This window comes from Vigna radiata, chromosome 5 (genome assembly GCF_000741045.1).
Source record: "Vigna radiata var. radiata cultivar VC1973A chromosome 5, Vradiata_ver6, whole genome shotgun sequence".
NCBI lineage: Eukaryota > Viridiplantae > Streptophyta > Magnoliopsida > Fabales > Fabaceae > Vigna > Vigna radiata.
Window position 1 is genome coordinate 1,647,124 of NC_028355.1, and position 27,568 is coordinate 1,674,691.

Below are 27,568 nucleotides of genomic sequence, written 5' to 3' on the forward strand. Positions count from 1 at the left end.
TGCCTTTGGTTTGAATGTGATGAATTTGCGATTTGCCTGTTTATGTTCTTCGATTTCGATAGTTAGCCGCGTTCTGCCTTCAACAACATAATTATAACTAGGAGGAAATCATGAGTTTAAAATGTTGAGACTTCAACACCTATGATTTAATAACGCATTCAGCTATTGAAGTTTCTAATCATTGTCAATAATTTTCCTTGCTCCATCCAGAGTTAATCCCTTGTTTTAGAAATATCAAATCTAATTTCTCATTTGGTCGTTTCATGTATACACTGATTTTGCTGTTTCCGAGTTATTGATACAAAGTTGGAAATTGGATTGAAATTCACGTTTAGGTGTTACCCTTTTTTGGTTTTAGGGTTTGACTATGATCTGTCTGGTTTAGAGTTTATGAAATTGAATTTGGATGAAGATGTTTTGGAATAGAAATGCATGCCGATTGGTACTGCAATGTGTGGTGATTTGCGTTATCTTGATAGACTTGACGCTGCATTACTTAGCTTCAGCGTCCATTGGCATCGTTTTTGGAACAGAATTCAGTCAGAGGATGATTGTCCGCATAACTAAAGATTGTTATAGTATTAAAAAGCTTATGGTTTTTGAATATCTAATTAAGTATTTAAAACTTATAATTTCTTTTATATTTATTAATTTCTTTACATTAATGCAATATTATTAATTTATTATAATATATGGTTACAGCAGTTAACGGTATATCAGTACGTTACTCAGGGTACATTTAGAATATTTTTTTAGAAATAGTGTCTTTTAAATTTAGCCATTAAAAGATTATAGCAAGATTATAAGAAGTACTATCGTGATTGCATTTGATTCTATTCGAATTTTGATTACTCTATATACCTTCTTAAAATTTTACTGTGTGATTTTATTGGGAGATTAATCAGTAATTTTTTAAAACGTGAAATCGATAACATACCTTAATACCAGAAACGAAAGTGAGTATATGGAGTGAATTGACGTAAAAAGTTATATATAATATGGACTTAGAAAGTGATCTATAATATTGGTTTTTGTAATAACTAATTTTACATGTCTCATTTTACATCGGTGATCGATGTATTGTTGGTTTAGGTTTTAATAAATGTTGGATGTGAAACTATGTCTCAATGTTCTTCTATTATGTACACCTTTTAGCCCACAATTCAAAACACTTTAAATTAGTCATACGATATTGTGTAGATTAACATTTTAGCAACACAAAATTTCAAAAATTAAACAATACAATTTGATGAGATTAAACATATTTGAACTTAATCCTAATACGTGTAACTTACCTTATAACAAAAATAGTGTAAAAAATTGTAATACATAGACTGAACAAGAGTCAAATAACATACCATTTGTCTTTAAGCCCTTTAAACAAATCAAAACAAAAACATTTAAGGGACAAATGCCAAGAACATATATTACAAAAATAATTAAACTTCATCTAATTTCATTTTAGCTAATTAGGAGGTAACAAATAGAGCAAATTCCTGAATCAACAACCTATTCAAGGGAAGCAAATAACGTACATTTTAATATTATAATTATTTACTAATTTATTTTAGAGTCAAATATTCTTTACAACTCCATAATTTATCTAAATCGAGCTCTCAACTAAACTTTGTCTATTTTAAAATAACAATAGATCGAGTTAACTGAATTATAATAAATAAATTGTTTAATTTATATATATATATATATATATATATATATATATATATATATATATATGTATGTATGTATATGATCTAATATGTATTTTTAACATTAAAAAGTTTTACTTCCATAATAATTTAAAAAAACATGGTTGAAATTTTGTATTATCTGATTTTAATTTTTTATCTATATTTTATACTACTACTGTATTCATGTTCTATTAAATTTTAACTAAATTATCTAATTCAAGTTTTACCTTGTTCATAACCAAGCACTTGCACATATATTAAGAAATTAATTCAACAAAATTATTGTACTAGGAGTTTAGAAAATTCAAGATTGTGTGAGTGTTTAAGGAGTTAAGTTAAAACTTCCATGTACTAATTGTAGTGATGTTGATGGAGATAAAAGTGCAGAGAGAAAATATTTTTTTTAAAGTGATTTTGTAATCCGTTACCTAAATTGATTGAGTTGTTGACTCATAACTTATTAATATCACATCTCCTTAAAAAGTTTTCATAAAAAAAATATAGTTATTTTTATTTTCGTCTAAAATAAGAATTTTTTTTTTCTGAGATGTTTATTTTAATTATTCAAAATATTGACCTAAATAAACTTAATTGCTATGCTAGAGGATGAATTTTTTTCCATAGTTGCAAATCCAAGAAAAATGAGACAATTTTTTGCTGCACGATGGAGATTCTAACTTTATTTTTCTTTTTTCTTAAAATATAAATACAAATAGGATTCTTTTTGTTAATAATCAATATATTTAATATAATTTTAAAAGAAGTCGTATATAAATATAATTATTAGAAAAAAATATTTTATAAAAATTAAATGGTAGTGACTAAAAAAACAATTAATATTTAATTTTGAATGTATTACTATAATTAAAAAATTAATATAACATATAATTATGGATAATAACTAATACCAATTATCTTAGAATTATGTTAACATAATCTTAACAAAAATATTTAAAATATTGTAGGCTTTTTTTGAAACATGAAGTTAACAAATTTTATTTAAATATTAAGTGGTTAACCAATATTGTAATTATAATTTTAAAATTATTAACAATTAATGTTCGTAATTTAAATATAAGTATATATACACGGTTCATTTTGTTGTCAAATCTTTCAATGAAGAGACGTACTTCATCATTTTTATTAATAAATTTTTGCATTCTGGATATTTGTATCTAATGCATGAGAAATCTCAAGTAGTAAATGTCTTGGAAGTGTGCTTAGATAAATTTGAAAGGCAATTAGATAAGATAGAAAAGTGAAAGTTGTCAGGTTGGATAAATTTGATAGATATTATGGAACATATGATGAAAGTGGATGATATCCTAGTACGTTGTTAACTTCCCTGAGAAACTTTATATTTGTGCTTAATACACAATGTCATATACATCACAACAAAATGGTGTATCAAAAAAGTGTAATCTAACCTTAATAATATGGTAGAGTATGTTAAGTAATTCATGTTTATCAATATTGTTGTGGATGCATGCTTTGAAGACTGTCTTATATTTGTTAAACACGGTTCTTAGTAAAGCTTTTCAAACGACTTCTTTTGAGTTATGATCAAGTAGGAAACCCAATTTGAGACCTGCATGTTTGAGATTGCCAAACATAAGTAAGAAAATACAATATGTAAGAAAAGAAACTAGATAAAAGAATAATTAGTGGATATTTCATTGGTTATCCAGGAAAATCAAAAGGGTATATGTTTTTACTATCGTACCATAGTACAAGAATTTTTGAAACTGGAAATACTCAGTTAATTGAGAATAGTGAAACCAATGGGAGTGAAGATTCACCAAATATGGATATTAAGAAAGTTAGAGTACAAGTTCTTTTAGTTAGAACTTCTTCTTTAAGATTTGGTGTTCCTCGTGTTGTAGAATCATACAATAATCAAGAACAACATCAAATTAATGATCCCGAAATTAACAATGAGTAAGTGGTAGAATAACCATAAGAAGTAGTCTTAAGAAGATCTCATAGAGAAAGAAATGTCTACTATTTCAAATTATTGTGTGGTTTATCTACAACAACCAAAAAATAACTAAAGTATTGATATAGTGACACAATTTCATTCTTAGAAGCCACTAACGGTGATAATTATAACAAGTGGGTTATATGCTATGAAACAATTTTGCTTATTTCAAATAAAGATTCTTTTAGAATTATCATGACATTAGTAGCTCAATATGATCTTGAGTTACACCAAATGGGTGTTGAAATTGTCTTTCTGAATAGAGATTTGGAAGGATGTTTATATGGACCAACTGATGGGGTTCCTTAAAGAAGGAAATGAGCATATGGTGCGTGTAAACTTAAGAAATCAATACACGACCTTAAGCAAACTTTTTAGTGGTGGTATCTTAAGTTCAATTATACTATTATGTACTTTGGATTTAAGGAAAACATTGTTGATCAGTGTATATATTTGAAGGTTGGTGGAGCAAGTTTATATTTCTAATTCTATATGTTGATGATATTTTGCTTATGATTGGTGATATTGTCCTACTAAGCGAGACTAAGAGGTTTATCTCTGATAACTTTGAAATGAAAGATATGGGTGAAGCATACTATGTGATATAAATAAAAATATTCCATGATAGATTACAAAGATTTTTACGTTTGTCTTAGAAAGCATATATTAATAAAGTTTAGAGAGATTTAAAATGGATAAATGTTTAACATCTCATATTCCAATACAAAAAGGAGACAAGTATAGTTTCATGCAATCTCCAAAGAATGATTTGGAATATAAGTAGATGGAAGATATCCCTTATGCATCTATTGTTGAGAGTTTAATGTATGCTCAAACATGTACAATGACAAATATTAGCTTTGCAGTTGGTATGCTTAACAGATACGAGAGTAAGATTAAATCATTGGAAAGTTTAGGATACCTATGAGGAACAAAGAATCACATGTTTACTTGTAGGAAATCATATATCCTTAAAGTGATTGGTTATACAAATTCAAACTTTGGATACAAGAAAGTTTACATTTCATTATGTGTATCTTTTAGTTGGAGGAGCGATTTTATGGAAAAGTGTGAAAACAGTCTGTCATTGTTGCATCCACTATGGAAGCTCAATTTATGGAATGCTTTGAGACCACAATTCAGACTAATTGGTTACAAAACTTTATTTCAGGATATGGAGTAGTTGATGATATTGCCAAGTGTTGAAAATTTATTATTATAATTCTGCATCAGTCTTCTTTTCTAAGAGCAACAAGTATTCCAAAGGAGTTAAGCATATGAAATCGAAATATTTTGTTGTTAAAGAAGTTCATAAACATAGAGTGTCAAGATAACATATTACCATTTATCTTATAGTTGTTGAGCCTTTAACAAAAGGGTTACCACCCAAATTATTTGCTAACCATGTAAAGAATATGGACATTATGTTTATCATTGAATGTTGAATGTGAATGTTATTAATGTTTATGTGACACTTTGAGCTCTTTAATGCATAAGTTTGTGAAATTTGTGTTTTCTTCTTTATGTGTATATGCATACAAATTATCATGAAGTGTTTTTTTCTTTATAAGATATTGTATATAGTAGTTGTTTAATAGTTAGAAAATTATCTAATAATTATGTAAATAGATACATTATATGGTGTTTAATAACTTTAGACTTGTGAGTGTTCAATAACTTAGTATACATAATTTAAAGAATCAATCATCATTTCTTACTATTTACTATGTTGGTTAGATGTTTTATGTACTTCTGATTAATAAATTATTGTATTATATTTACTATTCATTATGTTAGTTAGAGGTTGTATGTACTTCTAATTAACAAGTTATTGTATTATATCTAGAAGTATGAACTTTGTAGTAAAATTCAAATATATTAAATACTATAAAGAAAGCTAACAAATGAAACAACTGTGTTCGCGTGGTTTTCATTAATATTACATTATTTCTCTCATTTTTGAACTCATTTCTACAATGTTCAATGTTTAATTAGGAATATATTTTAAGAGTGACAGTGTCAAAATACTTGTTTTCATTAAAAAAAAAGTATGTTCCAACTTAATTTCACCTCTTCTAAAAAAAATCCTAAATTACAAAAACACAGTAAAAAAAAATATAATACCAATGTCCCGTTCAAATTTTTAATGCTATGATTATTTACAAATCTATTAATTTGAAATTTGATGACGATGTACCCACATGTTTTTTTACCTAGGAGAATCAACACAATTTCCAATAAATATTCTTTCATAAAAATAATAAGGTAAGATTGAAGTGGTTGTCCATGTAAAAGATTTGGGCATGACCAATGTTAATTTCAAAGAAACAATAAAAAATTTATATGATAATTCACTTTAGCTTTAATGTCTATTTGTTTTCTTTATGAAATTTTCACTACCACACATGTTTAATTTATTCGAAAAAATTATTCAAGTCCCTTCACTATAAATAATAATATATTATTAATACTAATTATAACATCTTTTATTCTTCATAATTTTTTTTACCGACTTTTGGTAAAAATAATTATTAATAATAAAAATGATTAAGATGTCCATAACCTTTCTATGTATATGTCAAACTTAAACCTCAACTTATTTTTAACTTGTTTTTAATGTTCACAATTAAAATATCTTCATTTATATTAAGATGACACTTAATTGCTAGAATATCTTCTGACTCACAAAATCCTTTATAAATTATTATGACAAATTTATACCAAAATTTATAAATGCTATTGAATGACAATAATTGTGCTTAATAAATTATGATATTAGTGTTTTTCTAAAGATTATATAAATAATTTTTGTTAAATAGTTTATATGCATTATTACATATTGATACTCGTTACCTTTTTTTTTTTCACTTCTAAAAAGGTTTTAAATAAAAACAAAATATATTAAAAGATAACTTAGAAAAATACTCTACAAAACTGTTTTTCAACACTCAATCCTCATCTCATCATACAAATTTTATCATTTTATTTTTTAAAATAAAATAATTTTTTATTATAAAAATTATCTGCACTAAAATTTCAAATGATTTATATTTATTTTTATAATCACTTTATAAAATATATTAATTTAATAATTATAAATATTATAATAATATTTTTTTTTTATTATAAAAAAAGTGTATGTGCGCAATTAAAATGGATTATCCAGAAATATTTTTCAGTCAGAATCAATGCAAAAAATAAAAAATAAGAAAAAAAGAAAAAAGGAAATAAGAAGAGTGAGATGAGGGCAAATCATAGCATAGAGTTGATCCCTAACCTCAGTTTTGCCCTTACCTCTCCTAATCGCCAATTCCCTTTCAACTGCAAATTGAAATTCAGTTGCGTCTCCCGAAACAAAACAGATTCATCTATGCCCTAAAATCACCGGATCAAATCAAATCGAACAAAACCAACTCAATTGCGCGATCAAAAAGGTTCTCTCTCTTGAATCTTGAAATCTGTTTTTTCGCTCACTCTTTCTCCATCGTCCATAGTCTATAAATAAAACACGCCGATTGTCAATTATTTTTGTTATTTATTTATAGATTGATTATGATTAATTAGTTTTGTTTGAGACCAATGAAGGTTCGTCTTTAACAAATGAGTGAATTGTCTGTTTTTGTTATAAATTAGTTTACAGCAGATAAGAGAGTTTGGAATGATAGACAAAAGGTTTGTTTCGCCATACATTATAGGTGGATTATTGTTCCCTTCGTTATTGTGCTTGTATTTCTCTGTGCTTGTTGGTGTTTGAAGTGACACTTTACTGGTATTGTGTATGAATTGCAAAGAGACACGGAGAGATGAAGGAAGAAAAAGTTAATGCTGCAGATGGATTTATATAATTTATGAGTGATATAATCTTAAACCTCTGTTTGTTTTCTTTTGTCATTTTTAAGCAAATTTTAATTTGCCTATCCTACTTGGACTGCTGCAATCTGATTAAACTACCCAGTTTTCCCTTATATTTGAACTGAAGCCCTAATTCTAAGACAAAGTGTCACTGTTCCATCATATGAGGCCAAATTATGTTTGTCTTCAATTCAAGTTTCAGCTCCAAATTCATCTTTCTTTATTCTGAGTTAGTATGGTAAAAAATTGTCTACAGTTCTATTTAGGTTGGTAGAAAGATGTTTGCATTGTAAGATGGGAATTAAACCTCACTTATATACTATAATCTTACCTTGTTCCTAGTTGATGTAAGTTCTCTAATACACCACACACCTAGGAATGAACTTGATAGCAGTGGCACAATAGTCTTAAAGAACTTGACTAGGATAGGTTCTAAATGACATTGATACTGTTGTAATTGAGTTTATACCTACTGTAAATCTTATTTGTAAGTTTAGGATTACATCCCACTTATATATTATAATCTGATATTATTCATAGTTGATGTGAGATCTATATGATGTCCTGACATTTTTCAAATCACTTCTATGACTATTATTTGCAAATTTGTTTGTTCTAGAATAAAAGTAACATACCATGTAACTACTGTTAGTAGGTTTATGCTCATTAATATGGGGTTATACTTATGTTTTTGAGTGCTGCTCTGTAATCACTTTATGGATAAAGTCAATTGCAATCTTATTACATGATAATTATTCAGCAGCTACAAAATGTAACTGTTAATGATGCATGTGTATGATGTTTTGCTTATAAAGTACATAACTTATTCAGCAATTCAACCGGAGCTAGTGAGAGGAGTGAAAGTTGTATTGTGGATCCATTGCCTCAGTTGTGCAGTCAAGGTAATCTGAACAGTGGGCACCTGATTTATTCAATCTTCCTTTTCCATCCAGGCTTGCTATGGGGAAGGGAAGTAGAAGTTTGTAGACTTACTGGTCAATTATGTTGTAAAAGTTCAAGATATTACATGAGATATGGAGGGGATGGGGAGTCAGAAATTGAAGGGCCCAAGTTTGTCACCAAAGATGAAAAATTACACCCGAAGATTAAGATGTGAAAAACTCACAAAGTCAAGGAGAACATGTAAATTTCAACAGTAAATTAAACTTTACCAAAAAATGCATATTCATAGCTTTGTAAGTCTTAACTTATAGTTCTAAAAGAACTCCAAATTAGTTAAAATCACAATGAACTCATAACCAGCTAGCTTAAATGCTTAGAGCAAATTCTGTAAGCAAGGGCAGAACTGCACAATCCAGCAACAATGCAAGGCTTTCAGATTCCAGAAATGTGGAACAATCACAGAATAGAGACAAGAGTGCAAGGTATTAGAACATATCAGTAGAAAAAGAGGCAAAACAAAGCACAATCATGAAGTGGATGTAAGAGCAGAGGCAATAGTGATAGCAGAAGAAGAAAATGTACATGTGATTATGGTCTCAGCACAGACAGTGCAAAATAAAAAAAGCCTGTGCAAGAATGATCATAAACAGAAGCCATAATTTTCATAATATCAAGATTGTATGATAGTCCTCACAATTTTCAGTACATTTTTATTGAAAAGTGGTAGTATTATAAGACAAGATTATTTCATATTTGAGATTTTCTGAGTTCGGTCATTTAGTCCTTTTCAATTACTACCTTTTAATTATATAGTTAAGTATTTAGGCCATAATTATATGTTGGAAAAAAATGGAGGAAATTTGGCTTATATACTCATTGATTAGTTTAGTTTTATTACATGTCAAACTGATAATTGTATCATACATTGGTTACCTTTCATTACTTCTATTCATTCTATTTTATATACCAATTTTTAACTGTCACATCACTTTGCATATATTTAATTGGTTGAATCCTTTTTTGTTGACACAGATTTTTCTATTTCCAAAGGTTCATGGTATTCTCAACTGCTTTTCTCCATGAAGGGCCCCCCTTTTTTTCTAGAAAAAGGCCAAGAGCATTAGATTTTGGACATCAAGATATAGATTTACATGCAGATGCAGAAAGGTCTTAATTTTTTGGTCATTACATGATATTCTTGCGTGTTATAGGCATTTTACGTGGTGAAATTAATAAAAAATTTTCCATTCATAGCTTGTTAGACATGCTTTATCACTCAATTCATTGAGGTTCAATTTGGTTGTATGTTTGATTGTGATTTTTCTAACAAGTCATTTCATTTCAGAGTCCATTCATTATTATGTTATGATATTATCTATTTGTCATGTTTTTTCTGATAGTAAGTTGATATTTCTGACATGCTACCATATCATTTCATAAGGACTTGTATTTGGATTTTGGATTTTATTTTTATTTCTTTTTTGTATTCTTGAGTATGATATTTCATATTAATTATTGGTTGTATCCCTTCATATAAAATATTTTCTTTCAAAAAAAAAAAAAATGAAAGACAGAAAGCTGCTGACAATTGATGGAATTAAGACTACTAATTTAAGGCTACATTTTACACTTAAGACATTAATCTGTGAAAAAATCTTACCTCCACTCCTTTTTGTTATTAAATTTTCTTATTTGTTTGAGTGCTTCCCTAGGTGCATTAGTACTGGTGATGTCCCCTCTTCCAGTAACACTGATGATAAAGTTGACCCAGATTCTGGAATGGAGATAAGCTGTCCATCAAATGTTAACAATGGCTATGTTCCTGTGTGTTCTACCACAGGGAATATATCACACATGGACCAGAGTTTCTGTGGCTATGTGCAACAGCCTGCTCTAGTGAGTGGATGGATGTATGTGAATGAAAGTGGGCAAATGTGTGGTCCCTATATTAAGGAGCAGTTATACGAAGGCCTAACTACTGGTTTCTTGCCATCTGAGCTTCCTGTGTATCCAGTGATTAATGGCACAATAATGAACCCTGTACCACTGAATTACTTCAAGCAGTTCCCTGATCATGTTTCCACTGGGTTTGCATATCTGATTATGGGTATCTCAGGCACAAGGATGCCTACAACGGCAGTATATGAACAAGATAGATCTTTTGAGGCTGTTCCTCTTGCTGGTAACCCAGATTCAGAATCTGTGTCACATTCACATGTTAATTACTGCAGTAAGGAATCCAATCACTTAAATCCACACTCAGAGCCATTCAACAGTTTAATATCTTGTCAGATGGTAGTGCAATATCTACTCTTTGTTTTGTCCTGTAAAAGTAAGTTTGCAATACATTGAGGGCATGTCTTATGGCTTATTTCAGTTACGTGAAGAATGCTGTTGGCTTTATGAGGATGAGAAGGGTATGAAACATGGGCCCCATTCTATCAATGAATTGATTTCTTGGCACAGTCACGGATATCTTAAAGATTCAGCAGTGGTAAGATGCATTTTTTTCCCTGTGAAATAATATTATAGGCTGCAGATCTGTTGCAGTAAATGATTGAACGATTATCCCATTGTTTATCATCATCTTTTAGGGTGTGTTAAATTTTCCATTCACACAGTTCAAGTCACTCAAATGTGACTGGAAGAAATTAATCTTAGAATTTCTGTTCAACATTGTTTAGAATGGAAATACAAACATGCACTTAATCTTTTGCCTGATTTGCCATTTTGGTTCTGGAACATTGTGTGTACTTTTCAATTGAGTTGGTCCTCTAAAATCATATGGGAAGGAGAAGCACAATATTTTTATTCTCATATCAATGGTACAATCCATCATTTACAGCATATAAATAGAAAGAGAATAATAAAAACCCAATCCTAAAATTACGCGATGTCTTTATTTTCCCCTTAATTCTAGAGATTCTGATGTCCTATCATAATCTGAATTTAACACCCAAATCTAAACTTTCCTAATTTATTACAGCATTCTGAAACTTAACGGAAATTGCTGACTCATGTAGAAGTATACTGATTTGGTAATTGCAGAATTGTTGTAGTCAACAAATATTTTGATTCTGCAGCAGCATGTTTGTTTCCATCTCAGTACTTTTCCTCAAGATTCTACGATGATTAATTTCAAAAAGATTTAATTGAAAATCGTCAATTTTTAAAGATTGATTCAAGCCCATATTTTTAAAGTACTTACTTTTGAAGTTAATTTTCAGGGACTAAACTTTTTTTTTTAATGTACTTTTAAAACTGGAGTTTATTGTCAGTATATTTTATAAGCATATGATATCATACTTGTTTCCCTGGGGTTCAAGACATGGACTGGACTAGTGGGTCTACTTCTAGCTAACAGCCTAAGAGGTTATTAGAATTTTGTGATGGCCAAAATTTCATAGGTGGTTTGGAGAAGCCTAAGTTTTGCAATGTTGGGTTAGTTGAGGTTTTAAGTGAATACCTGTTAATCAGAACATGTGATGAGGTTTTTTTTTGGGGGTTTGAATTTTATTTAATAAATTAACATTGTGCCAAATGAGATCGAAGCAACTTTCTTTTCGCATCCTTTTGCTGTTTCTCTATCTATGGTTTTTCTTGATAATGTTCCTATGTCTTGATCAGTCCCTTGGAATAACAATGAAGCCCAGTTAAGTTCCATCCTTTGGTGTTATGCAACTTTCGTTTTCTATTTCAAAGGTCGTGCACTTTTTTTTTTTTTCACAGATAATGTGCCATCTTAAAATATTGTTGCTCGATTGTTTTACTATTGTGATCACTAATTTATTTTTAATGATATAAAGTATCATCTCTATTTTCCTTGAACTCAAGTATTGTTTGTATAATAAGGTTATGGGGTTCCTAAATCCCAAATCGAACACAAAAGTTTGGGGGATATCTTATATGTTTATATGATTAGAATTTTATAGAATTGGAGTGTTTTTTTGTTATTATGATATTGAGATTCTCTGAAAATTTGTTTTATGCTATTTTAAGTTGAGACAAGAGTTGATCAAAAGCAGGAGAAGAAAAGTTGATAAGAATGATCGGGATAATGGTTGTGATTCATGGTCATCATGAAATTGTGTCCAGTTGCAGCAATAGTAGTTGTAACTGTGCTAAAACCTTATTGTATTTTGGTTCATTGCCTTTTTATTGGTTGGTAGATTCTGTATGGTAGCAGACGGTATTTATTTTAGCATATGATGTGGGCAACGGTCGGCCTGGCTAATAATCTGCTTGGGGCATTTTCGGCAAAGTTCTCATTGGACTACTGATGGAACATACTTTTATCCAAGATCTGTGAATTTGATTTCTTGCCCTCCCGTAAGCTCTGATGTGGTCTAGGGCCCACCTGCTCCCCAAAATAAATATTTGCAATGGCTGAGATTCTCTTCAACATAGACAAGGGAATATCTTCTCCCCTCGTGCTCCTCTCTTAGACTACCATTTATTTAGCCTATTGAAAAACAGATTTAGTTTTTGGGGCTTCCCTCACTCATGTTACTGGCCTCCAACATCAATGACACTGCTCCCTCCTTATATAGGTCATTGTCATTGTCCCTGCCCTTGCCTGATAAAATCTCTTGTCTAACCAAGCCTTCTAATTCAATCTTCAGCCAATGGTAGATGGTTAGAGGTCCTTTTTGTTTCCACCAATGGACTTTTTGTGATGATGTTAGAGAGGACTGATAAAGAATTATTTTAAAGAAATATTAAGTTGCATGTTAACTAAATATGGCGCATTCTTGTTTCACTGGTAGGGAACTGAAACCACTCTTCCCAACTTTAAAAGGCATCTTGAGATCCATTGACAATCAGAGTTCCATTGCGTCTGGTTCTTCATTCTTAAAACTTGATTGAAGTCAACCTGGCTAATACATTTAAATTTCATTTTTCAACCATTAGTTATTATTGTTTTTCTTTCTGCATTTTCAGTCCTATGTGTAATTCTGTTATCAGTTGGCTTTTCCTAAAATATAGCTTGTGGCTTCAGGTTTTTTTTTTTTTTTTTTTAATTTTTTTGTGAAACTTTAATGTAAGTATCCAGTGTATGTAGTTTCTTCTTTGAACTCAACTCGAATTAGTTTTCTTCCTGATGCAAGGGTTTTAGAGGTATCCAAATGGTTTGGTATTTTATGATGTTTGAATAGCATCAGTTTATTGCCTGTGTTTATTTTAGGATGCTGGTTTGGGCCTAAGCCCAACAAAATGGCCAAACAGATTTTATTACAATTGTTAATGTTGTCAGTTTGTTAGAGAGGGAAGCATACATTTTGGGAGTGGGCATAGTATGGGGAAATAATTCAGAATAATTTTTTATTAGAATCTTAGGGGTTGGGCTGAAATCATCTAATATCTGAGGAGCAATAGCACTTGGCTAACTGTGGGGACCTTTTGTTACGTAATACATCTAGTTTCCAATCAATAATACTCTTTCTGTTTCTCTTTAATTCATATTTCTATCAAGTTACAATTGTTTACTCTAGGAAGAGTAATGTTACTTTGTCAATCACCCTTGTGACCAGCTTTTGTTAATTGACAGATCTTTCATTCTGATAAGAAGTATGACACCTTTGTGCTATTGTCTGTTGTCAATGCATTAAAAGGAGATACCACTGGAACCATTTGTAGATCAGGTTCTAAAATTAATGAGGTTGGCGATATGGTAGAGTTGATTAGTGAAATATCTGAGAACATTTCTTCCCAATTGCACATGAGTATCATGAAAGCTGGTCGCAGAGTTGTGCTAGATGGAATTATTGGAGATATTATTGCTGAGTATGTTACAGATAAGAAATGTAAGAGACAAAAGCTAGAATCAGTTGTCCATACTCCTGAAAACAAGATGGTAAGTTTAATTCCTTTGCAAGTACTATTGTTGAAAGCTTGAATTTGTGTGCATCTTGCTAAGATGTTGAATCTTTGCTTTAACAGTCTATGTTTCATGTGTAGGTCAGTAAAGGTTCTGCTATTCCTAGTGATCCTGCTACTACCCATATTTATGATGATGAGGCTTGTCATGAAAGCTCGAGACTTCCCTCAGCTGGTTTTAAATCAGTTGGAAGCGTTGAGAATTTTTGGTGGTCATATGCTGTTGTTCGCAAGGTACTTCTTGATTATTGCATGCAAGTCATGTGGAATGCAGTGTTTTTTGATACAATAGCAGATTACTTATATTCTTGGAGGAAGAGGAAGATTTGGTCTCATCCTGAGCCTCAACCATCTACTCATGCCGAGAAGATTGAATCAGAAGCTGTAAGTACTGACTTCTGCATAGCTTGCTTGATTATTTTTTTGCTTAAGTTGTACCTATAATGATCATACAATTGTCCTACAGTTGGTTCACAAGCCAGATCTCCCTGAAAGCAAAGCTAATGGCTATAATCAGTTTGGAGTATTAATAACAAAAGGAAATCATCCTCATTCATTTTTATCTCCTAGTGGGTTTGAAGGCGGAAACTTACCGAAAGGTCAAAATGTTTCTTCTCCTTACAATGACTCTAAGGATTTGTCATTCATTCTTGAAAGTGTGGAGAATGAGCTTCACTTTTCTTCAAAGGCATCTTTTGCTGATTACATACGACATTTTGTTGAGAAGGAAGTGAACAAAATAGTTCATTTCCCAGAAGAAAGCAAATTAAATGAGGTAAATTGATTGTAAGCTTTATCCTTTTTTTGTACGGGCATTTTATATTGAAGAATCCTTTAATTCTTGCAGGTTGCTGTTAGTGACACTTGTTTTTCAGATATACTTGCTGACAAAACGTCTGTGAAGGAAATTCTAAATGAGAAGTCTTTGAATTCTTTTGAGGAAGGAAATTCATTTGGCAAGCCTGCATCTGGAAACCTTATGTCTGATATATTTTCAAAAGCATTTAAGGAGTTGTGTGGATATGGAGATGATGTGGTTGAAGAGGAGAGTGATAACCTTCCACCTGGAATTGAAGAGAAGAGTCAAACAGTTGTCCTACACCAGGATTTGAAATTTCGACCTTCAAGGTCAGTTGAATGTCATCCTAAGATCACAGAATATGTTGCAACTGCATTGTGCCGACAAAAATTGCATGAAGAAGTTCTGGAAGAGTGGAAGTCGTCGTTTCTTGATTCTGTGCTCGATCAAGTTTTTAGATCAAGTACCTTAAAGAAACATTTTATGTCTGATGGGCAGGAGGTAACAATTTTATCAATCCCAATATTTCAATATACGAGAACATAAAATTCTGCATTTCAACTTGATCTCTCTAACTATCTTTTGTTTAGTTTTAATTTCTCTTATTATTGATACTTTATTGTTTTGCTTTAATTGATTATAATTCTATAGAAAGGAGAAACGTTCAATTCTAGCAAGGAAAATTTGAATGGTGCTACTTCTGGACTGGGAAGAGAGAAGGAAGGAGGAAAGAGTTCTGAAGTTCGTCTGGTGATTGGAAAGAATACTTATCACCGCAAGAAGCTATTGCGGAAGGAGTTAGTTTCCTCACAGACTGTAGCAGAAAATGATTCTAGGCCAGGGAAGAAGCCCGCAGGCAAGTTGAGGAAACTTGTTTGTGGAGATGTTGGTGAGGCTGTTGAGGTTGAAATAGCTTCTGTTAAACCTGGAAAGACAAAGAAGATTAAAGGGAAGACGGATTCATGTTCTAAGGGCAGGTCTTCTGTCACTCTCAATGCTAGCTCACACAGTGATCAATTATCTTTAAAGAATAAAACTGGTCGGAAAGTGTTGAAGTTTTCAGGTGAGGTCCAAAGTATATTTCGTTGTTAATTTGTAGATACTGGTTTCATGATTATAAATTTGTATTTTAATAAGAGCTGTCCACATTCAGAGAATGTTATGGATGTTGTGAAATCCACTGTAAAGAAGCTTTCAGTGCCCACTGATAATAGTGTTCGTGACAAGAAGGTTGCCAAAAGTGATGTTAAAGAGAAAGCCACAGGTCATTCCTCGAGAGAGATTCAAAGTGGTAAGTTAATGGTACATTCTCACTGGATTTTCGTATGTTTCTCAGTTTCTTGTTCCTGGTTGAAACTTATCTGACTTTTGTAGAATGAATGTCTTTATTCTATTTTCAGTCTTTGCACACACACAGCAAAAACAAAAGCCTTGTATGTCAATAGGTGAGGTTGGCCACATTGAACACATGAGGACAGCATTTGGCTTGGTTATGGACCAAATCTTCAGATATATTTAGCATGAGATCTCTTTTAACGATTTCTTTCAATGTTCTTGGTCTGCTTCTCCCCCTTTTTTCACAGGACAAAAAACCTTCATTATACTCATTGGTGCTGTCAACGACCTTCTTTTTGCTTTGCCCATACCACCTTTATTAATTTTCTGTCATGTTTTTCTGGTTTATTGCACCCATGGGAGGCTTTAAATTTGTTCTGTACCTTATCTTGAACGCATTCATTCCACCATTAACATTTTCTCAAACACACTAACTTGTATACATATATTTTATGGGATGCTTTTTTTATATTTACAGCAAATAATAAAGCATCAAAATCAAAAAGGAAACATCAAATGGATGGTACAGCATCTTCACATCCCACGAAGATTTTGAAAATTTCAAATGGTGGTGCTTTTCTGGATGGCAGTAAACAAGTTATTGTGGAAAGGACGAAGTCTGCTAAATCCAAACCATTGAACTTGTGTCCTAAATCTAGTGGATGTGCTAGGACTTCTATTGATGGTTGGGAGTGGCATAAATGGTCTAGAAGTGCCAGTCCTGCATATAAAGCACGTGTTAGGGGCCTTCCGAGTGTCCAGAACAAGTGCATATATTCTGAAAATAATTTATCTCAGTTGCCAAATGGTAAGGGTCTTTCTGCAAGAACAAATAGAGTAAAATTACGTAACCTTCTTGCTGCTGCAGAGGGTGCAGATCTTCTGAAAGTGCCTCAATTGAAGGTGATTGAACAATGGAAGTGTTTTTGACCATTTTTATTTAGAGCATCTTGATATGTCAGATTTAAACTATTTATTTGCATTTCTCAGGCACGGAAGAAGCGATTGCGTTTTCAAAGGAGCAAAATCCATGACTGGGGACTTGTTGCCTTGGAGCCAATTGAAGCAGAGGACTTTGTGATTGAGTATATTGGAGAACTAATTCGTCCTCGGGTAATAAAAGAACTGTTGTGACAACTATTCATATTTTAAGGTCATATTGTTGGTTGATTTTGCAAAGTCAATTTGAATTTATTATATATTTTGTATGTCAAATATGTATAAAGACCATTAAACTAGCTGGTTTCTCTTTATAAAATTTCTTATAAATAAACGTCGAGGATGATGGAGTACTTTTTGTCTGTCTAATTGCACTTGAGCGAGCACAGGTACTCTGGGTGCTAGTTTTTTTACTAGTTTCTTATCTAGTGGTTTCCTTTTAAAGAATAAATGCAGCATGAGTCTTTTTATGGCTGTAGAATATGTAGTTGTACAAGAGACCTTTCCTCATTGAATATGTGTGCTAAACACGGATTTAATTGATGTCATGGCAGTTGGAATTTCATTAATTGAAATTTGTTGTGACTCTTCACCCAAATGAAACAATTTATATGGTGTTGTTTTATTACTAGAATCCCACATTGAATTGGCAATCATTGAGGAATTGCTTGAATGTTAATTCTGTTGTGATTCTTGCAATATGATATGGAGGGATGGTGAACTGCTACGGTGTGATGATGAACCAGGGATGCAATGGGTAGGAGTGTTCAGAGTGCTTGTTGTAGGTTAAACTTTCAAAGATGGGTCTGGGCACTGGCATTGAGGATGGTGGTGGGGTTGTTGTGAGGTGTGAGACGCACCACATATTTGAGCATCTTAGGATGTATAGGGGCAGACGAAAGGAACTGAAGAGGTGAATGAGCAAGAAAATGAGTTTTTTAGGGTTAGGTTTTGAAAATTAGAGAGAGAGAGAAGAGCTTGGAGAAACATAAGTATTATTGTGCGTTGTGTTATTCCATATTTAAACCAATAAGCATCAGTTGAAGTTACCCTTCAGTTATCTATAACCAACAGACCTCAAAAGCTTAAGACAATTGATGTGGGACCTTCCGACACATTGATAATGAGGAAATAATTAATTTCTACTTTTAGAGTATTTTTTTTTTTTTTTTCTTTTAGAGTTTTTTTTTTTTTTTTTTTTTTTTTTTTCATAAAACATTCTGTATTGTTTTGAAAAATTGATAATGAATCTTAATGTCTTCTGATTTGCATTTCAATTCTTGTTTGACAACCCCAATAATGAATCTTAATCTGTCTTCTGATTTGCATTTCAATTCTTGATTGACAACCATGCAATGGTCAATATTGTATGGGAAACTGATGATTTTTTCTTTGACAGATATCAGATATACGGGAACGTCAATATGAGAGGATGGGAATTGGAAGCAGCTACCTTTTTAGACTTGATGATGGTTATGTGGTCAGTAAATATTGCTTTCATAATTAATTTTTGATTTAGACGTTTCATTTATCTTGCTTATGTAAGGTGACTATGACGTCATTGTTTCAGATGGATCTGATATTTTATTCTCCCTATCCTCCCTGTGTTGGCATTGAATGATATTTTTACTATGTTTTTCTGTGATTGAATTATAATGAAGTTTATGGATCAAAAGAGTAAAGTCTCATGGATTGTGTTGTCTTTTGAAATTTTGTGGATAATCGGTTTATACATTAAAAGGTAGATGATAGGTTTATAACTAAAATGTTGAATGTCAGACCTAAGTAAGTATTGACTCTGTAAGTTGGGTGTAAGTTGGGTTTGAGTTCAATAATATGATAAAGCAAATATTCTTACAAATGGGCTAGTGGATGATCATCTAAATATAGTTGTCGTTAAATTCCCTATTATATCATATCTGGCTTACTATCAAACACAGGCTTTCTTGGTAAGCCAATCCTGACACATAATTTTGTCTTGTGATTGGTTAGTGCACTAGATTTACAAACATATTACCTAAATAAAGTGTTACGTTACATGTATTTTTTGCATGTTTTCTCATTAGTATTCTCTGGATAAAAGTATATGTTGATAAATTCGAATCCAGTGATAACTATTGAAATGATACATTAATTTTTCCTGTTCGAGTTATGTAGGTTGATGCCACAAAGAGAGGTGGAATTGCTAGATTTATTAACCACTCATGCCAGGTACTTTTTCCACTGTTATTTTTTGTATTATTCATGCATCTAAAGAAGTGTTTTGGGTGCATACACTTCACTTCTGTTCTTGATTTAACGTTCCTCCTAATTTGGACTTTTTTTGGCAGCCCAACTGCTATACAAAGGTTATATCTGTTGAGGGTCAAAAGAAAATTTTCATATATGCAAAACGACATATAAAGGCCGGTGAAGAAATAACATACAATTACAAGTTCCCCTTGGAGGAGAAAAAGATTCCTTGTAACTGTGGTTCCAGAAAGTAAGATGATGACACTTCAATTTCTGAGAATGTTTTATTATTTCTATCGCCGCTAGATATTTTAGCTACCTTAATTTATTAAAAGAAATTGCCGTGTATACTGTGATGCATGTATACAGTGTTGAATGATTGATTGTCTTGTGTTACTTACACATGAATATTCAACCATTGCAATGAGTTATTACTTAATACCTCACTCAAGTACAAGCCAGATCATGGAACGCGAGTTTTCTATTTTATTGCTTGATTTACTACTCTGGTACAAAACGTTTGCATCACCCTTTTCATTATTGCTTTTATTTTTTCTATTGCTGCTAGATATTTTAGCTACCTTAATTTATTAAAGAAAAATTGCTGTGTATACTGTGATGCATGTATACCCTCTTGAATGATTGTCTCGTGTTACTTACATATGAATATTCAACCATTACAAATATCTCACTCAAGTACAAGCCAGATCATGAAACACAAGAGTTTTCTATTCTATTAGTTGATTTACGACTGGTACAAAACGTTTGCATCACCCTTTTGATTATTGCTTTCAGATTTTACTTAGTATTGCACATACTTACGCACAATGCATTATAAACCCTTCACTGGAGTCCTATTCTTCCAGTGTGGGACTTAGTCCTTTACAACTAAAATAATGCATGCCTTTTTTTTTCTTTTCTTTTCTGTGGGAATGTGACACTTCTAGATTCAGGTTGGATGAATGCAATGTTGTTAAATAGGGGCCATGGTGGAATCTGGTGGTGGATATCACTTAGGTAGCCATGAAATGGCAGTTGTAGGTTTGATTTTTGATGGTGGGCTGTGACACCCATAAAACAGATGGCGGACAGCGTCTGAAATGACCATGGTGAAGTACCTGTGGAGAATGAAGAGGTGAAGAACTAGCTGTTGTAGTTGGAGAGCCCACACCTTAATAAACTGCCCACTAGAGTCACAAATTTCCAATGTTGGACTTGGATACTAATATGCCAATGTCACCATGCATTGTTGCCCCAACACTTGCGCTGGCTGGTTCTACACTAGTCTTCGAATAGTCTCAGGAAACATTCCCATGTTGATGTCTCCACTTGTACAGCTAGTTTGCGGCTGAGGCTGAGGTACATGATGGAAAGTGCTAATTCTAATTGATAGAAACCTGGTATATTATTAGAAAGACCAAACGAATTCTATCCTGCAGAATTTCAAGGGTCTGCATCTCCAAATGCCCAAAAAGTCACAATTCCCTCAAATGACAAAATTATTACAATTGTTAATGTTGTCAGTTTGTTAGAGAGGGAAGCATACATTTTGGGAGTGGGCATAGTATGGGGAAATAATTCAGAATAATTTTTTATTAGAATCTTAGGGGTTGGGCTGAAATCATCTAATATCTGAGGAGCAATAGCACTTGGCTAACTGTGGGGACCTTTTGTTACGTAATACATCTAGTTTCCAATCAATAATACTCTTTCTGTTTCTCTTTAATTCATATTTCTATCAAGTTACAATTGTTTACTCTAGGAAGAGTAATGTTACTTTGTCAATCACCCTTGTGACCAGCTTTTGTTAATTGACAGATCTTTCATTCTGATAAGAAGTATGACACCTTTGTGCTATTGTCTGTTGTCAATGCATTAAAAGGAGATACCACTGGAACCATTTGTAGATCAGGTTCTAAAATTAATGAGGTTGGCGATATGGTAGAGTTGATTAGTGAAATATCTCTTTCTTCCCTAACGTATCTTATTGGCAATGCCCGCATGTTCTAATTATCACCAATCTCCATCTAAGTAGCTAACCATTTCTATCTATTCCACTAACTATCTATCTAGCAGGTATCGAACCTATGATAACTAATTCCTAAGGGTTACCTAACAAAAACCAATAGGAAAGACCTTGATCTGAACTAAAATTTTTGAAAAATTTGTTTTTTACGATGAATCACAATGGTCTTTTTTACAGATATTTGAGTTTCATGTGTATTCATTCAGAACATTTAGGACAAAAATGAAGGTGGAAAACTGCTGTTTGCTTGTCATTGCTTGTGGTTTAGATATAACTCATAATAACATATCTATGTATTCATTATGCAGGTGTCGTGGATCATTGAATTAGGCATTGATTGGATTTTTGATACTGGTATGCATTTATTGCCGAAGGCAAATTTTTTTTGTATACAGCTTCACTCTAAATTGTGTCATGTTTTTGTAGGTCATTCTTTTCAAAGCCCACATGTTAAATTATTGAGTGGACAGGATTCTCAACATAGGTTTGTACTCGTATTGCATATTAGAGTTTAATCATGGTATTCAATCCTGTTAATCATTTCATTTCAGAAGCTTCTGCTTTCTTGTCCCTTTACATGCACTCATTTTGGAAATGTGGCTTCAAAATGTGGCTTTAAGGGAGTTTATGCACTAAGGGAGTTTATGCACTAAGGGAGTTTATGCACTTATGTGCATTCAACTCTTTAAACTTGTTAATGTGGCTTTAATTTATTAAACATGTGAATTAATATTTTGGAAAAGAGTGCACCTTAAGTGTGATTGTTTGGTAGGTATAACTGATCTGAAAAATTATATGGCTTTGATTGGAACATTTAGTATATCATTAATGTTGTTTTGTTTCCATGGTAATACTCTTTCCATAATTGTTTGATGTCGCATTCTGAAGACTTGACTCTTATTTTAATATTTCACTTGGCTTCAAATGGGATGAGTTGCAAAAGTAGTTGTTTGTGATCATACTTTGTATGTTTCTGCTCTCAAAATAATCTGTGGTGTTCATAGGGGTCATCTTTTATTTTTAAAACGGTTGTTATTTTATTTTTACATTACATGATGTGGCTACCTCTACATTGCGATAGGTAACTGTCAAAGGAATATAGAGGTTAATAGTTGTATAGATTCAGTTTCATTGCACCTGATCCACATAAATAATTTTATTCTTCAATTTATTGTGGGAAATTTTCATTAAACCTTGTCAACCTTTAAATAGATACAAATAGGATCTTGGGCCGAGTACAAATAATAAAAACTAACAATAAAATATTAACTAACTTATTTTATTTCTATCAAAATCAAACTAAATATTATTAAACCCAAAACTAATAAAATAATAAATCTCTAAAATTTAAGTTTATCTAACCGCACCATTATGAGTTTTTAATGCTACCAATTTTTTTATTAGGATAGCTAAAGAATGATTTAGCTCTAGTTTCAGACGTCATGTGTTATTAGCAGTTTTTGACTTTTTCTATATAAACTGTAACCCATATGATCCAATGAATCAATCGCGTCTTTCTTCAAAACTTGATATGGTGCATGTCTAGACTTTCACTTGTTTGGTTTCCTGTTTGTTGATTTGCTTTTAGATAAACGATATGTTGAAATTGAGTATTCCTTAAGTAGGAAATGTAGGCTTATAGTTTCGGTAGCTCTCGGCACTCCATCTTTTTCTACTTTGAGGTTCTTGATGTGTTAAATATAATTTAAAAAAAAAAATGCAATCTAGTGTACGAGTTCTGGTTATTGATTTAAGTATTGTGGTGTTTCAGGTTATGGATCAGCGTCGTTGATGATATAGGTTGCAATGAATAATATTGATGATTGATATACAATTTGGATTACCTGCTCGTTTGGTGATGAATTAAGTAGCTCGTTCATTCTTGTGGACTTTTTTTTGGCAGTTGAGTTTCTTCTCTTTGAAGCTGTAAATAATTGTTTCCATGTATATATTTTTTGGTAGTGAAGGAATTATTTGTTACTAAAATTGTCTAATTCATTAATGAGTAAAAAGCTTTGGAAACATTAGTACAAGCTATTGAAATTAAAACTGTTAATCTCAAATCCCCGTTCCTGCCCCCTAATTATTCACATTTGTCAGTTACACTGGTTTATATAACAAAGATTTGATTGAATTATATTAAAAGTTGCTGCTTAATAAGTGGCAACTATGTAATATATCTAAATTCCAATAATGATGGTATTAAAATTTCTTGACTAGTGGGTTGTTAAATTCGTCGACATTGATATAAGTCCTTTCTAAACAGTTAACTCTTATATATTCATGTGTTAGAATTTCTTTATGTTACTTTAGGATAGACTGAATGCTTTTTTGGTCTCTATGAAAGTATATGCCTCAAAAAATAGATAGGGTTAATTGCACTTTTGGTCTTATAGGTATTATTGCAATTGTATAATTTTAATCCTAAGTTTCCGTAATGTCAATTGGGATTTTTATGTATGGTAAAGGTGTGATTTTTGTCTCTCAGGTTTCAGTTGAGTTCCTTGAAATATCACTATTGTGATTTTATTGCTTTTGTTATTTGGAATTTGCTGATTTGATATTGATTGATGAATTGTTTGAAAGATTAAAATTGCATAATTGTGCGATACCTTGGACCAAATTGATGCAATTGAAACTTTGGGACTAAAATTATTCATTTATTTGTAATATTCAAGAGATTAATTGAAATTTCAGAGACTACAATTTTAGAATTGCAGTACTCGATGGAGCAAACATGTAATTAAGTCTGAAAATTATTAGCTATACTTGGCTTTTCCCATCTGTCAACAATTTTAGACATGATCCAAACTAGGGAAATGGTGATATTTGAAGTGAAAGGGGTTGTTATTGGGAAGGTCAACTTTACTATGGTTAAGGGTGATATATATGTATTTATATAATTAATGTTTATTTTAGCAGTCTAGTTTTGAGATTCTAAAAATAGAAGAAATTGTGTTTATTGGGTACTTGAATTTTTAAAGTCCTTTGTTGCCAGTTCTTAATCGTGTGTGAGCGTGTAAACAGTCACGAAAAAGCCTCTAGTGGTAATTTTTATCAGTGTATCTTACTAGTGTCTAGAATTTGTAGATAAAATTGGATGATTTTTATCTTTTATTTATTTTGCTTCCCTCCTTCAATTCCTGTGGTTGCAGGATTAGCTCACGTAGGAAATACCGTTTTAGTTTGCTGAGTTGGATTATGCCTACTGGTATGTTTCTCTTTCCGTTCCTTGTGAGTTCTTTCTTAATTCTTCTCCAGTGATTCCCATTTCCATAAATTCTTTGACAAAATAGTGTGCACCAGGCAAAAGGTATTTAAGAAGTGAATTCCTAGTTAAAAATTTCAATATGGATGCACAGATTAAAAAGTATTTCGCCTTTATTGGTTGAATTAGTTCCTTGCTTTATTTATCCCGGTAATTACTTACGAATAACAACGAATCCAGTGCAAATCACACTATTTTTTCACATCTTATTTTACCTGTTTAAATAACTACACTCATTCCAAAAACTATTTTCTGTTGAAGTATTAAGTTCATGTGGAGGTTGTAACATAATATAAATGATAAATTAAGAAACAACCACTCATAAGTTTCTTTAATGTCCACAAAAATAGAGATGAATTCATAAATCAACTTCGGTTGTGAGGAGTTTGCTTAAAAGTTGTGAATATGTTATGTTCATGGGTTAGGAATATTAGATCATATTGTTTTATACAATTAAACTTCCATGTGAACATTCGTGGAAATATAAACAAAAACCAGTTATTTTACAAATCCATTGGCACTATCTTCCACAAACAGAATGACAGTGTATGTATTTTATTATTAGCATTGGCAAATGATACACTTTGAAGAGAAAAAAAAAAAAACAAGGGGCCAAGCACGATAATGGGATCTACTCACTTGATCGATTAATCATTCTGCTCATGATAATTGCTTGGCTTAAGGCAAAACGTTACAAATCCAATTGAGAAAGGTGGTTAGGCTTGGCTTTCCAAAAGATTAGAGTCCAATCTTCCGACTTCAAGAATGATGAAAAGGCCAAAGCTTGTATGCACAATAGTGTACTCTAATTTGAAAAACCTCAACATCCGTGGCAGACCCATAGCCATTTTAGGCGCGCAATTGCAACTCCTAATTTTTGTTAAATTATAATTTTAATATTTTAATTTTTTTTTGCAACTATTAAATTTATATATTGATTCCGTAGTCAAATTATGTACTTGAACACTGATATAGGATTACACTGATATAGGAGTGTGTAATCTATTTTTTGTCCCCACTCGTTCAGGGTCTTGGATCTGCCACTGGACATCATATAGCTTGGCTGCACTTGTTGGCCTTTCGGATTATAAAACATCAAACAAACTGAACTGAATGATCTGGTGGTGTGCCTTTGACAGAAATTAAAGGATGAATTGATTCATTGTTTTGCATCTCTGATCATCTAATTGGGTATTCCCATAATCTTTCAAGTGCTTGATTTTCTTCTCTCATACGGGCAATTGCCATTTTCATACAAAATGGTCATGTATTTTGAGCAAATAACTCCGCCTGTGTGTCATAATAAAACACAGCCGGTCCCCAGCCCGGACAAAGGAGGAGGGTTGCAATTTCAAGTTTCTGATGAAAATTAAGATATGATCTAACCAATGATGTATCTTTAAGTTAATGAAAATACCACATGTTTCGTATAAATATTTCACTTACCATGGCGCATATCTATGGCTTAATTTTGTATGGTCAAAATAATTTATCCATAATATCTTGTTTGTGATAATTTGGTGTAGTTTTGTAACGTTTCACACGTTATATTTAAACCTGTGCTTTGAATTCCTTTAGTTGTGCTATTTAAACACTTCAGCAGCCACATTGATATTTTTGTATTTTAACCAAAGTTGGTGGTAGGAGTTTCACAAGAGACATGATATTTGGTCCTTAAAGCATTGAACCATTTCACTTGTTTTTAGTCACTTTCCATTCCATACGAGAAGAGGCCAATGTTTCTTTATTAACATGATCAACGAGAATATCTATGCAAACCCTTTTAACCTCATATTCAACAACACTGTCAATAGGTTACTCATGTAAATATGCTTATATATGGAAGACAAACAGGTTCTTTGACATCAATAATTACTATTTGACAAACCATTATAGAAGTAAAATGGTTTTAACAAAATAATTGTACAGACAAAAAAAGAGAGACTAAAAAGTAGTGAAGGACAATGTTATATGAGTGTAAAATTATCACTGTCCCTATAAAAGTGTTACCTTCGTTACATTAGCTAATAATTTAACAAGATGCAATACGTGATTTTAGAGTCCTATAAGGAATAGAAAATTTATTTGTGGATTTAATGTGTACTTTTGTTGAGTTTTGTAATATTGTATGATATTGTTTTCATAACAACCCTAGAACCTAAGATTTGTGGTATAAGCACACAGAGGTAAGAAACGGTGATATACAAGCTTACTGCACAGAGATAAACAATATTTTGTTCTTTTAACTTGTATTTTTATTCTTTAGATTCATGCTTCAAATTGAAAAGAACCATATAGTCTTTAGAAGAATGAAATATGCTATTGTATGGTTGAGTATCTCATTATATTTCTCCACTTTAAATTTCTAATTTTTCAAAAGTGGAATAATGTGCTTTTGGTATGCATGATCCTTCTTCATATAATTTTTGGATGTCGAGGAGAACCGAAGAATCATGTCAAAGAATGGGGAATGTGACAAAAAGCTTATTTGAAGAAAATATATTGGCTTTCTGAAAGGATTCCAATACCCATAAAGAAAAGAAAAGCAAATTTGCTTTGAATGAATCTATTTTCAAAAGCCAAAGTAACATATATGCTTTGAATGGAACAAATTTACTTTATTAAAATCAAATTCAGAGGTAGAAAAGCTTATATAAATGCTTGGATC

At 31.7% G+C, this 27,568-nt stretch overlaps 1 protein-coding gene across 6 annotated transcripts; it reads left to right on the forward strand.

Moving 5' to 3' along the window:
- Positions 1-6,798: 6,798 nt before the first annotated feature.
- LOC106762023 (histone-lysine N-methyltransferase ATXR7) lies at positions 6,799-26,413 on the forward strand. Of its 6 annotated transcripts, XM_022780423.1 has the most exons (21): positions 6,800-7,103; positions 9,457-9,591; positions 10,137-10,719; positions 10,802-10,918; positions 13,973-14,278; positions 14,383-14,685; positions 14,768-15,076; positions 15,149-15,601; positions 15,752-16,163; positions 16,254-16,391; positions 16,501-16,545; positions 16,914-17,338; positions 17,426-17,548; positions 18,774-18,854; positions 19,532-19,585; positions 19,705-19,856; positions 21,941-21,986; positions 22,059-22,116; positions 23,404-23,534; positions 24,788-24,843; positions 25,928-26,413. In XM_022780423.1, exons 2-17 carry the CDS (start codon positions 9,479-9,481, stop codon positions 21,960-21,962), a joined length of 3,636 nt encoding a protein of 1,211 aa, XP_022636144.1. In that variant the 5' UTR covers positions 6,800-7,103; positions 9,457-9,478; the 3' UTR covers positions 21,963-21,986; positions 22,059-22,116; positions 23,404-23,534; positions 24,788-24,843; positions 25,928-26,413. The 6 variants fall into 6 exon arrangements, with proteins under 6 accessions (XP_022636145.1, XP_022636146.1, XP_022636144.1 ...); XM_022780424.1 differs by lacking the exons at positions 24,788-24,843; positions 25,928-26,413 and adding an exon at positions 8,353-8,423 and having other exon boundaries at positions 6,799-7,103; positions 23,404-23,654; XM_022780425.1 differs by lacking the exons at positions 24,788-24,843; positions 25,928-26,413 and adding an exon at positions 8,475-8,664 and having other exon boundaries at positions 6,799-7,103; positions 23,404-23,654.
- The last annotated feature ends 1,155 nt before the right edge of the window (positions 26,414-27,568 follow it).

Bases quoted from the DNA above. Each gene is read 5' to 3' on its own strand.
- LOC106762023 (XM_022780424.1), top strand. From the start codon at position 9,479: ATGGTATTCTCAACTGCTTTTCTCCATGAAGGGCCCCCCTTTTTTTCT. The intron at 15,602-15,751 runs GTAACAATTTTA...ATAATTCTATAG, and splicing joins TTATGTCTGATGGGCAGGAG to AAAGGAGAAACGTTCAATTC. The intron at 19,586-19,704 runs GTACTTTTTCCA...TTTTTTTGGCAG, and splicing joins TTATTAACCACTCATGCCAG to CCCAACTGCTATACAAAGGT.